The sequence below is a fragment of the Notothenia coriiceps genome, unplaced genomic scaffold (genome assembly GCF_000735185.1).
Source record: "Notothenia coriiceps isolate Sejong01 unplaced genomic scaffold, NC01 NC01_scaffold00024668, whole genome shotgun sequence".
Classification (NCBI taxonomy): Eukaryota; Metazoa; Chordata; class Actinopteri; order Perciformes; family Nototheniidae; genus Notothenia; species Notothenia coriiceps.
Window position 1 is genome coordinate 4,195,319 of NW_011357369.1, and position 13,008 is coordinate 4,208,326.

General features: G+C 40.8%; 2 protein-coding genes across 2 annotated transcripts in view; both read right to left on the reverse strand.

Moving 5' to 3' along the window:
* The window catches only part of cyp27a1.1 (cytochrome P450, family 27, subfamily A, polypeptide 1.1), a 14,134-nt gene extending 7,953 nt beyond the window's left edge, over positions 1–6,181 (reverse strand). The window contains exons 1-3 of the mRNA XM_010782987.1: positions 5,919–6,181; positions 2,654–2,835; positions 1,771–1,970 (exon numbers count right to left, since the gene is read on the reverse strand). Of these exons, the coding sequence (XP_010781289.1) occupies positions 1,771–1,970; positions 2,654–2,835; positions 5,919–6,158 (622 nt within the window). The 5' untranslated portion in view covers positions 6,159–6,181. The remainder of the gene's footprint in view (positions 1–1,770; positions 1,971–2,653; positions 2,836–5,918) is intronic.
* A 1,468-nt stretch (positions 6,182–7,649) lies between these two features.
* bcs1l (BC1 (ubiquinol-cytochrome c reductase) synthesis-like) lies at positions 7,650–12,082 on the reverse strand. The gene is made up of 4 exons (XM_010782989.1): positions 11,998–12,082; positions 11,718–11,890; positions 11,171–11,288; positions 7,650–7,960 (listed from the first exon to the last, which is right to left on the reverse strand). Exons 1-4 carry the CDS (start codon positions 12,069–12,071, stop codon positions 7,711–7,713), a joined length of 615 nt encoding a protein of 204 aa, XP_010781291.1. The 5' UTR covers positions 12,072–12,082; the 3' UTR covers positions 7,650–7,710.
* Between the last annotated feature and the right edge of the window lie 926 nt (positions 12,083–13,008).

Here is a 13,008-nt window from a genome sequence, read left to right on the forward strand (position 1 = left end):
AGCACCGGGCTGTAGCCGGCGGTACTTTTTTCCGGTGCTCTTTTGCCGGGCCCCAGTTAAAGCATCGTTGTTCTATCAGGCCAGGGCCAGGGCTCGCAGACTCTAGTGACCGTCAACACTCGTCTGACTGCCTGATTGGTCAGAGAGAATCGGTCACAAGGATCGCCGCGCAAGATCATCCCTAGCGTCGCATTATATATCTAGAAGCAGCTTTGCCCAGCATTTTTATACGCGCACAGCATTTTTTGTAAACGGAGGAGGCTACACAAATTGCAACGTTAAAGAAAGCACACCGTGTCGACCGAGGAGGACGACGTTCGCTACATCTCATTCGGGGATGATAAAATCAGCGGGAGCTCGACGGACACAACTCGAAATGCGGGAAAAAAAAAAAACGGAGATCGCCCGCTTACACTGCGTGCTTACCCCAGGGTCCTAAACTGTAATGAGATGCGGCCAGGCGCGCTCGGACGGCCAGCGAGGCAGCCCGAGGCCTGAGCGAGGACGCTTAGGGACGCTTAAATGGGGCTACCCCGCTGCAGTGGAAATGTGCCATAACTGACTATGAAGGGGAACTAGAACACTTTCAAAACCAAATGTTTGTCCCATTGTCGTCAGATTTTGTATTCATAAATGCAGACATCTGTCTCCATGTGGACAAATGACCTGCTAAAATGACAAGTTACTATGGTCCCTCTCCCATTTTTAACAGTAGGGGGATAGTAGGAAAATCATTTGTAAGCCTTCATTGGGTTCCTTTTTTTGGCGGGAGGGTCCAAGTCCAAAGGCAGAAGCAACAGGAAGCCTTTGGAATGCTAACAATGCTCTAAAGATATTCCAAGTTTCCTGACGTGTCATATGTTTTGGTCCAGCATTTACCCTTACTTTACAATCCAGCCCCCCCCCTGACCTGGTGGAGCTTAACATGGCTGAAAAGATCTTAATTTTCAACTATAAGCTAGATCGGTGTTATGGTGATTAGCTTTTTTTCATAGTCACGACAAAATGATAAAGAAATGTTTGAATATTTGGAGAACAGGAAGGTTCACTTCCTGTTAACTATGAAATTATGAGGAGCATTTACTTTGAAATGTTCAAAACTGAATAGGGTCAGGTTGACCCCTAGGATAAAAGAGTGATGCAGCAATGACTCCTAAACACGGAAAAGCATTTTAGAACTTCCAGACTCCCTTGTCTTGTGGTCTTTTGAAAAAGCTTTTGGTTAGATTCCCGAAATAAGGTATTTGGCTAATTCAAGATCTCAAGATTTTTCATGTTTTATGACTTCGACATAAAATATGTCAGTAAATACCCCACTGGGGAACGCCTGAGGCTTTAATGCGTCTTCAAATCAGCGGCTGCTAACAAGTTGATAAAAGAGACAACTAAATGTCAACAAGCCAAATATTAGCCACCTTTAGCCTAGCTTGGTGACATAAAGTCCAGCAACCGCAATGCAGCATGTTTATAGCATTATATTAACTTTTTACTTCAGTCAATTTCTTTACCCTTAAACAATTATACAATTGTTGGTAATTTGAGGAGATAATCCTGCTTATTTTCTTTATTCCAAATTCCAATGGAAAAAACCCATTGGCTTTTTGTCAAGGGAGCCCTTGTTATGCTATCTTCCGGGTTATCCTACACAAATCTGTCATCACTGCACCACCCTAAAGGAGGATTGCTAAATTAAATAAACATGCACCCTTACAGTAAATGTATTAAGTGAACAGCTTTAGCTCAGCATTAACTACCAAGTTCCCTACATACCCTCTAGTGAGAATCGATAGAGCTCATTGGCCATGTCAGGCACCAAGTCTTCTTCGGGGCTGCACTGACGGAGGTAGGAGAGCCTCTTGATGAAGTCTGTAACCACGTCATTGATATCATCCCCATACTGTGCGGATTCCTTCGGATGCAGCATGCGTTTGTTCAGTATCACCCTCAGGTTGTACCACCTCTCCCCCTCCCTAGGGACACAAATACAGTCACCAGGACTCAATCGCTTTGATTAATATTGCTTACATTTATCAAGTCATACTATATCTGGTGAAAAATTAATGGTTTTCATTCAGATATAGTGTCTGTATGTTTGCAGAATTAACTGATATTTCATAGGGACCAAATTAAAAACAATGCTTCCAAATCCAAGGCAATATTCTAAGCTAAAGGTGCAAAAAAAATAATATGACAAAGCCTGTCTTGCTGCATTCAAATTGAATTTGGTGGGAGCAAAATAATAATTGTAATAACAATACATTGAATTTGTTAAGCGGAGTGGTACAAATAAAAAATAAAAAAGTTGAATACAAAATCGAACTAGTAAAACAACACTTGGCACAAGGTCACAACATTAAAAAGAACAGTGTGTATTTGGTGTGTGAAATCAGACCTTTACACACAATCAGGTCAATCAAAAAGTGGACTCAACAAAGGACCTTAACAATATTAATGGTCAACGAATGGTGGAGATTTAAACATCAAACTTCCAATACTAGCTGGTCACAATCACCCATTCTCTTTTATATGACAAGACTTTGCCCTGGAAACCTCTTAAGCAAGTTTCTCAAGTCTTAACAATGTATCGTTTGCACATGGTCCAGTGGCCGTCAGGACATGTGAATGGCCGTCAGGACATGTGAATGAGTCTTACTCTGTGAAAGGCCCATAGCCGTATCCCCTCATATCCCGATATTCCTTCCACGCGGACAGGTCTCCTCGGGTGGGGAACTTCTCATCGTTCCTCAGCACTTCCTCCAACAGCTGTGGAGTGTTCACTGACACGCTCTTCTTTCCCTCTCTGTATATGGGCCCATATCGCTGCTTGTTATAGATCTGATGGTGGGCAAAGTGATGCGAAAAAGATGAGTGAACAGAGAAACCTGTGTGTAACCTGATTTGATTTGATAAGCAGAGGTAATCCTTTAGGAGCTAAGGAGAAACTAATAAAAGTCAGCGCTGAGCCTCAATCATCAATGTTACAAACAACAGAGAAAAAGGCCAGAAATCTCATGGACTCTGAGCTGAATTTCAATAGTCTCATTAAGACAATTACTTACGTCTGCATACTACCACCTGAAGGATATACTGTATCTTGGAGTAAAGGACTAATGTCAAAGCAGGATTTGGAGTCTGGATCTTCAGTAGACTCGACTACTGTAATGGTGTCTTTACAGGTCTCACTAAAAAATCTATCAGACGGCTGCAGCTGATTCAGAACGCCGCTGCTCGAGTCCTTACTAACACTAAGAAAGTGGATCACATCACTCCAGTTCTGAGGTCTTTACACTGGCTTCCTGATGTGATCCACTTTCTTAGTGTTAGTAAGGACTCGAGCAGCGGCGTTCTGAATCAGCTGCAGCCGNCACAAATACTACAAATTCACATAACAAACAATCAAAAATGAAAAAGGGTCACCAATTATTATTATTTTAATTAAAAAAAATATACAGTATATATACAGTATATATATATTTTTTTTGGTTACCTGGCTGGCGCCCCCTAGCAGCTGCGCCGCCGCTATTTGTATATAGGGGAAACAATGAACTTATTACACCCACAGCTGATTCACACACAGCATTTTTGGCTCTGCCTAGGCGACATATCACGGCTGCTGAATATTTCAAACTGAAAGTGGACGTAATAGATACAAAAATTCGACATAGCTTCTATCTCTGAAAATGAGACTTGAGACTTTCGGAGTCTCACTATTCTACAAACCATATCTTGTCAGATTTCTTTCAACAAATGAATCAGACATGTGTTAATCACAAGTCTTCTTTGAACCAAAGGCAGGTGTGTCCTTCAGTGTGCTATAGCCTGTAATTCATCATCAAATTGTATAACTAATGATTACCCAACCAGCAGACTGGAAACTGTATCACAATGGAATGAATCATAGCTGCACCTGTATGTTTTTGCAGCAGTCTCAAAGATGTTTCACACATTGGACTTTAATTTAGACTTTTGATAGAAGAGAACATGTGACACATTACTGTGGGACACCAATTAATACATGATATATCTCTGTTTACTTCATGCATGATGAAGTCAGACAATGTTAAGAATGTTGGACGCCGAGTCTGTGGTCAAATGACACCTTCAACCTTGGAGACAGCCAAGAAGAAAATGACACAGCGTGGGTCTACAAGAATAGTAGGCAATGCCAGATGACCTTCATAAGCACCAATAGCTGGCCTTAGATTAAGACACATTCCGTTGTTTGTCATTTCAAGATCATTAATTCAAATCGGGCTTGGGCAACATTGTAGATACAATAGAATTCTCATTGTCGTTTTCTAATTTACATTTTTGTACAAAAAACAATCTCTCATATTAAGCTAATGTGTCAGCAACAAAAACAGGGCTCAGATTGCTTAATAGAATCAGACAATGAACATATAATGCATTTAGACAAGTATAAGAATACACAATTATTACGTCATCAACTTATTGTAAAACATTTTGACATGATGCCAAATTCTTATATTTTCATCGACTCATGATATATGACCAGTTTATAGTATAGTATATTTCAGTTCTAATATCAGAATTTTCTTGAGATTTAGAAGTGCAATGCTCTATAAAAGGGTGTACTTGCTTTAGCATAGCCTTATCTCTTTGGCATAAAATGGTACTAAAATGACAATAATAATGTTTATCACAATTAATTCTTGGATAATATCCAACAAAAGGAGTTGTACCAGGCGGAACCACTCTATCATGGGCAAACAAAGCACAGTTATCACAGTATATCACATTTGTTTTCACCTCAATAAGAGGTCAATTCAAAAACAACACTCCTGCAACTTAGCCCTCATATGTAGAACCAGGTATTGTTAAAGAACTTCATACATTTCTTTAAATTGTAAGTCTCCATTTATTTTTGCTTGATGAAGTTAAAGTGGCCCTTAGTGTTGAATCTATGAATAAACACATTTAATGAAAACGGTTTGCGGTATTCTCGAGAACTCTTGTTCTCGAGTGAGGGAACAATGGAGCGTGAGATGGGTCGCAGAATCGGAGCAGCGGGAGCGGTACTGCAGTCTCTTTACCGCACCGTTGTGACGAAAAGGGAGCTGAGCCAGAAGGCAAAGCTCTCTGTCTACCGCGCCATTTTCGTNATCACATCACTCCAGTTCTGAGGTCTTTACACTGGCTTCCTGTGTGTCAAAGAATTGATCTCAAAATACTGCTGATGGTTTATAAAGCACTGAATGGTTTAAGCCCAAAAATATATTTCTGATCTCCTGCTACATTATGAACCATCCAGATCTCTCAGGTCTTCTGCTTCTGTTTCTGCTTTCAGAACGAGTCAGAACTAAACATGGAGAAGCAGGGTTCAATAAAGGTCCATCTTCTTCATCTTCTTCTTCTTCAGTTATTATGCTCCAAACATTTAGAACAAACTCCCAGTAAACTTCAGGTCTGCTGCAACTGTTTTCAATCAATGCTGAAGACTTTTCTTCTTGCTGTTGCTTTCGCCTGCTCTTTGCTTTTTCATTTTTGAAAAAGGACTTTGAATTACCTTATGTTGAAAGTTGCTATATAAATAAACTAAGCAATCTCCTGAGAAAAGGAAAATAAATAGATGGTTCCATAAAAGCCAAAATGTTAAAATATCCCATTGATCCAATGCACTGTGTCGCGTAAAAACAGAAAGTGTTCCTGCAGACAATCCTCAGTGAGTCAGCTGAGACCGGCTGTTATCTGGAGGGGACTATGGAAACAAAAGTCTGACATGTTCTATAATGCATTCTTGCTGGAGGTGAATGCACTCAAGCAGGTCAACCAAAGTGAGAGCCAATCAGGGATTTCTGGAATGCATGCAGGGAAAAATAATCTGGCATTACTGCCCTGCTGTCAACCCTAACCCTAATGTGTGTCGTCCAGATATCATGCAGTGCACTGCAGCCTACCTGTAACTCATGCAAACGGTTGTAGAAGCCCTGAAACACCATCCTGTAGATCAGCTCCAAGAAGCTAATATTAGGCAGGTCCTCAACAGTCCGAGGCTTGTCCTGGAAAGCAGAGAGGGCCCCAGGGGCAGGAGAGGAGCTTCCCACCCCCCTGGAGCACAATCTGCCCACAGAGTTAGGGTATGACAGCAACAAGCGTCCATTCCTCTGCACCAGAGCCCGGCACAGCCATGCAGCCATGATGAGAGCAGAATGGAAAACACAAGGATCCTGTTACATCCCAGAGGACTGCTCAGCAAGGAGGGGCCAGGTCCCTCACAAGTTTTAACCCTTACAGCACCAAGGGCCCATACAGAATCCCATACATCTGTAGTGCAATATTTCAAGCCTTTTCTTTGGCAATATCTTGTTTAATATAACCTTGTGCTTCCAATAAATCAATGGTTGGGAAAAGTGCTTTGTAAAAAAAGTGGTATTTCTGTGGCACATATCCAGGAAAGCAGACTTTGTAGGATCTGGTGTATAGCTTCTTCCTGTGACAGTAACAATTAATGCGGAGGACTGATTTAAAAAAAAACGTTTGCTGCTGAAAAGTTGCAATTTCTGTTAGTTGGACCAGTTAATGTATTAGAGGGAACATATTATGCAAATGTTCAGGTTCATATCAGTATTTAGTGTCTCTACTGTGACACTTCTCCATGCTTTAATATTCAAAAAGCTCTTTATTTTTCTCATACTGTGCTCTTTTCACCCTCTGTCTGAAACCAGAGTCCAGTCTGCTCTGATTGGTTAGCTGGCCGGATCTGTTATGACTATGTTACAGAAGTAAACACAGGAGCATAATGGAGGCGTTTCAGGCCATCCTGTATAACCAAGTTACATTTTTGCCCATTTACATGCACAAAAACCGATATAACAGACTACAGGAAATGGAAAACCCCCAAAACACAATAGGGCCTTTTTAATGTGTATGTGGTAAAGGCAGTTGAAGTGAAGGCATTAAAGTCATTTCACTGTGAAATGATTTGTGTAAGATGAAAGCAGTTGAAATATAATTTGAAGGAAGAGCGATGAAAGTAATTGAAATGTAATAATTGAAGGAAAACAGATTAGGATAGTTGAAGAGTTATTTAAATGCAAGAGATGAAAGCTGTTGAAATGAGCCCCGAGTTGAACCGAATCTAGGCAAGACGTTATCTTGGACTCTGAGGAACCGGGATGGACATGTTTCACCATTTGCTTTTTTATAGATTAGACATTTATTAAATTAATCTGGAAAATAATCAGCTGATGAATCAATAATTAAAATAATTGTTAGCTTCAGCCCGTTTAATAAAAAATGACATGACCGTCAAGTTTGTTAAAGTTATATATCATAAACAGAGAATATAAGCAGTTATGTTATTCATGTTCACTGATTAGCTGCCGTCACATGTTGTGTAATAAAGACCTGCCAATGAATGGGACTTGCTTGTGTCTACATGTGGACTACGAACTGTGCCTTTAAACCATGCGTGCCGACATGCTGAGTCATGGTCTGCTGCTTACAAGATGAGGAGAAATTAAACAAATGTTTTTCAAGATTAAGAAATTCTTTAAACCTTACTTCCTGTTGAGCTCTAGGGAAAGTCTGTGCCATTCATGTGATGGAATGCAGTGAAAACTAATGGATTCGTTATAAATCACATACAATTACTAAATTCTATATATTAGATAGAAGTGTAAAAACAGTGTTTTTCACATTTCTCTTTATTCAGTAATCACTCTCCAAACACTGTGCAGTCCTCTGTCATTATTTAATCTGGGCAACATTGTCTATAGATCCTGCGGGGTCCATTTTGTGCAGCAGGAAGTGTCCCTGCACCTGAGCGGCGCTGATCTCAGAGTGCACGGCCAGCGCCTGCGCTGCAAAGCGGTCCGCTTCAGAGGCAGGCTCCTCCGGGTAGAACCTCCAGAACATCTGAGTGAGCTGCCCGTGGGTGCAGTTCCCGATGTACTGCTTCAGATCCACACGGCCGGGCCGGATCAGCGCCGGGTCCAACCTGCAGAGAGTGGCAGTGAACGTCATAGAAAATACTGGGTCAAACTCACCAGGGATGTCAAATAACGTATTCTTAGGTAGCGACATCGAAGTTGTACAGTCCATTTTGAAAATAAATAATGTTGCTGGGTAGTTGTTATAGTATATATGACTTCAAAACAGTTTAAATATTTTAAAGCTGCTTTTGTATATATTTTAGCCACAAGAGGGTAGCATATGAAAGCTAGAAGCACATTCTTTAACCTTGTAAAGCTGTAGTGTCTATGTGTTCGCAAACTGTTGTTTATACACCCAGGCAAGGGCGCAGGAAGCGGGGGGGCCAGGGGGCCATTGGACCCCCCACTTTACAGCCCTGCCCCACATTTTCGCAGCAGCGGATGCCGCGGAACACTGTACACATCCCGTTTCAATAATTCCCCTCTACTCTAAAGTCGCATCTAACAAGAACGCCATCTGATCTAGCTGTATATATTTTGTTATATTCAATCTCATTAGCTACAGGCATTTGTTAAGCTTGTAAAGGGAAGATGACAGCTCTCACTCGCCACTCTGCTCTTCCACAGCGCCGCTCCACCTCCCTCCGCTGAAATTATGAATGTAAGGCGTGTAGTAATCATGGATAACACGGCAGATCCCGTTACAGTTTGTTTTCATCTGATTTCAAATAAACAAAGTCTTGGCTTTCAGAATATTAAACTTGTTTCGGCAAATTCAGATGATAAATACAACTTTGACGCTTGTAACGGCATAATTACAAGCGGAGAACGGAGTAACTTAACGTCACAGCAGGCATAACAACAGCCGGTGTTTCTCGTGAGTGTTTTTCCTGGGAAACAAACAATACACACAAATGCAAAAATACACAAACATGTATACACACACAATCGCGAGCTCCCCCCAGACCAGTAATCCAAACGAAAATATTTTTGATCATTTGCTCCGCTAATAATCAATCAGATCGATCGATGGATTCTAGAGAAGAGGAAACTTTAAAGGCCTTTTTCTCAAAATGACGACTCGGTGACAGTCATTATATAATGTGACATATTTTGCTTAATATTTGGAGTACAAAAACAATCCTGATATCATTAGACAGCTAGGAATCTCCTCTTTCCAGCAGTCTATACAACTCAAAATGTGTCTTCGGGTCAATGCGACTGATTTCGATGGAGCAGGTCACTTTGCATTAGGTAAAATAAAGCAGGCAGACATAACAGGAAGAATATGTACATTGTAATCCAATCAAATAGGACATTGTCACACCATTCAAATGTATCCATGTAAATTACAACCAATAAAAAAGTTTAGATTTGTTTATTTGTTACGTTGTTTACATTATTTGTTACGTTGTTCTGTGTGTCTCAGCCGTTAACCTAGATAGATATACTTGCAAACATGTCAGAAGAACCAGCGCATAAGAAAACAAAATACTGTCAAACTAAACTGAAATTCAACAACTTGAATGTCACATTCCTGACATCCACAACTCTGGAGCCTGGCCCTTCAACCATAGAACCAGCGCAGCCAGATGAACCCCAAAGCAGCAGCTCTGCGGCCGCAGAGCCTGTCAAAACCGCCGCCGCCGGCAACGTTGAACCGAAACAGGCTGGTTCCGATTGCATGCATGGAGGTTTGTTGTCGGGAAATTGTGACGGGCAAATAAAGCTTATTTGGGCAAAGAGAAAGGTACTTCAATGCAGAATGGTACAAAAACAGAGTGGTTAATTCTTTGCAAAAAACACTAAACGAGCCTTCTGTGGAATCAGATTTGCTGCTGTCAAACGGCTTGTAACTTTCTCCAAATGTGGAGATGACAGCTTTGTAAATACCGAGTTAATAACTGGAACTTTTCACAGAGCTTACTTCAGTCAAACACCAGTCAACATTCAGCTTGTCAAACAAGAGCGTAGCAGGAAAAAAGGAAAGATGGAATGATGGAGCAACTGAGCTGTCATATGTGTGGGCTGGACCTGTATAGTTTAATTTACAGGAAGGGAGTGAGCAGAGGGTAGGGTCCATTCTTGATCTGTTTTCTGTGACTATCTTCCTTCCCATGCCGAACACCCTCTCAGACTTTCATTTGCTCGCGCTACTAAAGAGACACGTTACCATGGAAACCAAACAATGGTGTAGCTGTATTGAAGTCCGAGTGGAAACAGTAAAATTTGGTGCGTTATGTTAGAATGAAACAGGTCGTGACTCACAAATCAGATTTAGTCAGAAACCGGGAGAAATGCGGAATAAATATGACCCCGGGAGGAAAACGGGAGTCTCGATCCCGTGAAAATCGGGAGGGTTGGCAAGTAGGCCTATGTCATATACACACGCACTTTTTGACCCCCCCCACTTCTGAAATGAATCCGGCGCTGCTGCATCCAGTAGACACAGAGTGACTTAAGCATTCACACACAAGTCACATCGTTCACCTTACAAAAAAACATTTAATGGAGCAGCTTTCCGTTTGTTTTCTTTTAGATCAATTCATAGAAATGTCAAACACTTCCTAGTTTTTTTTCTTAATACATGTTCGACTTATTTTTTAAATAGTATTTCCAATTTGGTTTTAGTTTTTTTATAGTATTTACAAGTTCTGACAATTGGTAGATCTGACCTTGGAGTCGTTTTGTAAAGGTTAATGACCAAATAGCTGCTGAACAGTTGTTGCTTAGGGGGTCTTTGTGGACGTCAAAATCATGGGTTAATTTGCATTAAAGATAAAAGCAGAAGTTATTTTCTCTGCTATTTGATTTTAGGGCTGTCAAAGAATCACCCAAGCTCCAACGAAGACAAATGATTTGGAGTAGGATAGCAGCAGAGATAATATGCCCTGTGTACTAGCTGCAGCGGCCCTCTGTGATAGCGGCATAGTCGATGCTTCAGCTAAATGTCGGGAAAATAATCGGAGTACATGCCAATAATTAAAAAGAAAATCATGTTTTAATAAAGTAAAAACCCGTTTGATTTCACTCACCGGTTTGTCATTATTTCTTTAGCACAAAACCACATGTACATGTCTTATCTACTAGTAAATATTATTATTTTGAACTTGTGATTAATCATGGTTAATGACGCAATTACATTTTGTAATCAATCGATGGCACTCATTTTGATCTAAGTGATAGAGATGTTGTCCTGGTTGTTGTTTTTTGGCTTGGACACCAACCCTTGTTTTTCCCAGGTATAGTGTTAACACATGTTAATCCAACAGTACCTGTCAATGAAGTTGGTGGTCATAAAAACGATTCTGGCCTCAGAGGAAGCCACTCCGTCCAGAGAGTTGAGCAGGCCGCTGAAGGTCAGTCTGCCCATCCCCTGGTAGGCCAGAGGGTCTGCAGGAGAGGAGAGGAAAGGGATTCCAAAATATGAAACACAAAGACAGTCTGTCAACCTCAGCTTTTCAATTTGCCGTCAGTCGGTAGTTATTTAAACCTCTTTATACTATAGTGTCTTGCATAATTTTACAATACATATCTTCAGTGGCTGATTTACTAAATTTGTTTTTCCACAGCAGATATCTCCAATTCAGTACTCACACACTTTCCAGTCTAATTACTATGTTTATTCAGAAACCTTTTATAGAGGGCTTTGTTCATATATTGTTCATAGCCTGATATATATCACATTATATTCCTAGAAACATGGCAAATATGTATTTTCTGATTCTGAGTTTTTAAGATAATTCCCTCTATTATGCTCTTCTTTATGTTACCCTTGTTTCCTACTAACAAACAGACCCCAGGTCCCTCCCAGCTGCTTACTCTCAGTGGGCAGCAGGTCTCGGCTGACGAAGGCTGCGTCAACGTCCTCCAGTAGGATGATGCTCTGCTGGGGGGCCACGCTCAGAAGGTGGTTCAGCCGGTCGTCTGACAGGCTGCGGTCGCTCAGACTCATTAGACAGATGCTGTAGCCCAGCTCTCCAGCCAGCGCCGTGCTGCAATGTGGAGGGCGGAAAGGTGGAGGGGAGAATTGAAGTACTCAACACAGCCTTCAAAGTCACAGACTCTAAGCAGGAAGGGTGGGAATCCAAAGCACACTCACATAAAGCTGCTCTTCCCACACCCTGGGGGGCCGTACAGCAGATATCCTCTTCTGTAGGGGATACCTGCAAACATTTATTATAGAAGCATGATCTTACAGAACATAGTAAAGGTGAATTCAAAAACATGTAAAGTTAGAAAGAACATATATAAGATACATTCACTTTTGAATGTTGTGACAATATATTCATAACTTTCATGTGATAAACAACAGAGCTTTACAAAAATCCTGCATTGACACAAAAATGAAAAAACTAAAAACTAAAATGCTCCTTCTGTTTAATAAATGTTTTTTTCTATTTAAAAACGTAGTATATTTGTTGCAATAGATGCAAAACATGAGTATTTAGGATGAAAAATAATTTCTACAAACTGGAAAAAATATTGTCCACAGACATACTTAATTAACTTAATCATCTTTTTATATAATTCATTCACCTTCTCAGTTGATGCATTCAAGTGCATATAGGAAACTGTACTTGCGTAACATCTTAAATGTTGTTAAAGAGCAACTTGCAGGTTTTTATTTTTACTAAATTTATGCTTAACCTTGCCTGAAAATTACAATTAAAAATGTTAATGCAGGATTTGATATGTTTTACAAGACATAAGGGCAGGAATTCAGAGGAAAAGGAGCCATTTTGAGCTCTGCTACTAAAAACTGCTCTTTTTTAACGTCATACGTCAAACGCGTCATATTACGTCACATGGGGGAGTTAACTTTCTCGGACTCGTTCTCTGCCCAATCCGTGGTAGTAGTTTGTAGTTGGTGAGCTAGTATTTTTTCGGTAATTTTACATTGCATTTCACCATTTGTAATCATGGTGAGCTGGAGTTTGTGCAGGTTGCACAAACTCCAGCCTGTCAGGGCATCGAGTCCACAGTTTCCCTCACGGGAAAAGGACCGGAGCTAGCGTTCGTTGCTGGGTGCGTTGTGCATCCACCTCCCTGCAGCACATACTCTCCACAGCTTTAGCAGGAAACCGTATTACATCTCTCTCCCCCCCCTTCA

What these genes read in the sequence shown, in the direction of transcription:
- bcs1l (XM_010782989.1), bottom strand. Translation starts at nt 12,071, where the DNA reads ATGTTTGCAGGTATCCCCTACAGAAGAGGATATCTGCTGTACGGCCCC. An exon ending in AGACCTGCTGCCCACTGAGA is followed by an intron (nt 11,289 to 11,717) that starts GTAAGCAGCTGG and finishes CCTCTCCTGCAG; the next exon opens with ACCCTCTGGCCTACCAGGGG. An exon ending in ACCACCAACTTCATTGACAG is followed by an intron (nt 7,961 to 11,170) that starts GTACTGTTGGAT and finishes CACTCTCTGCAG; the next exon opens with GTTGGACCCGGCGCTGATCC.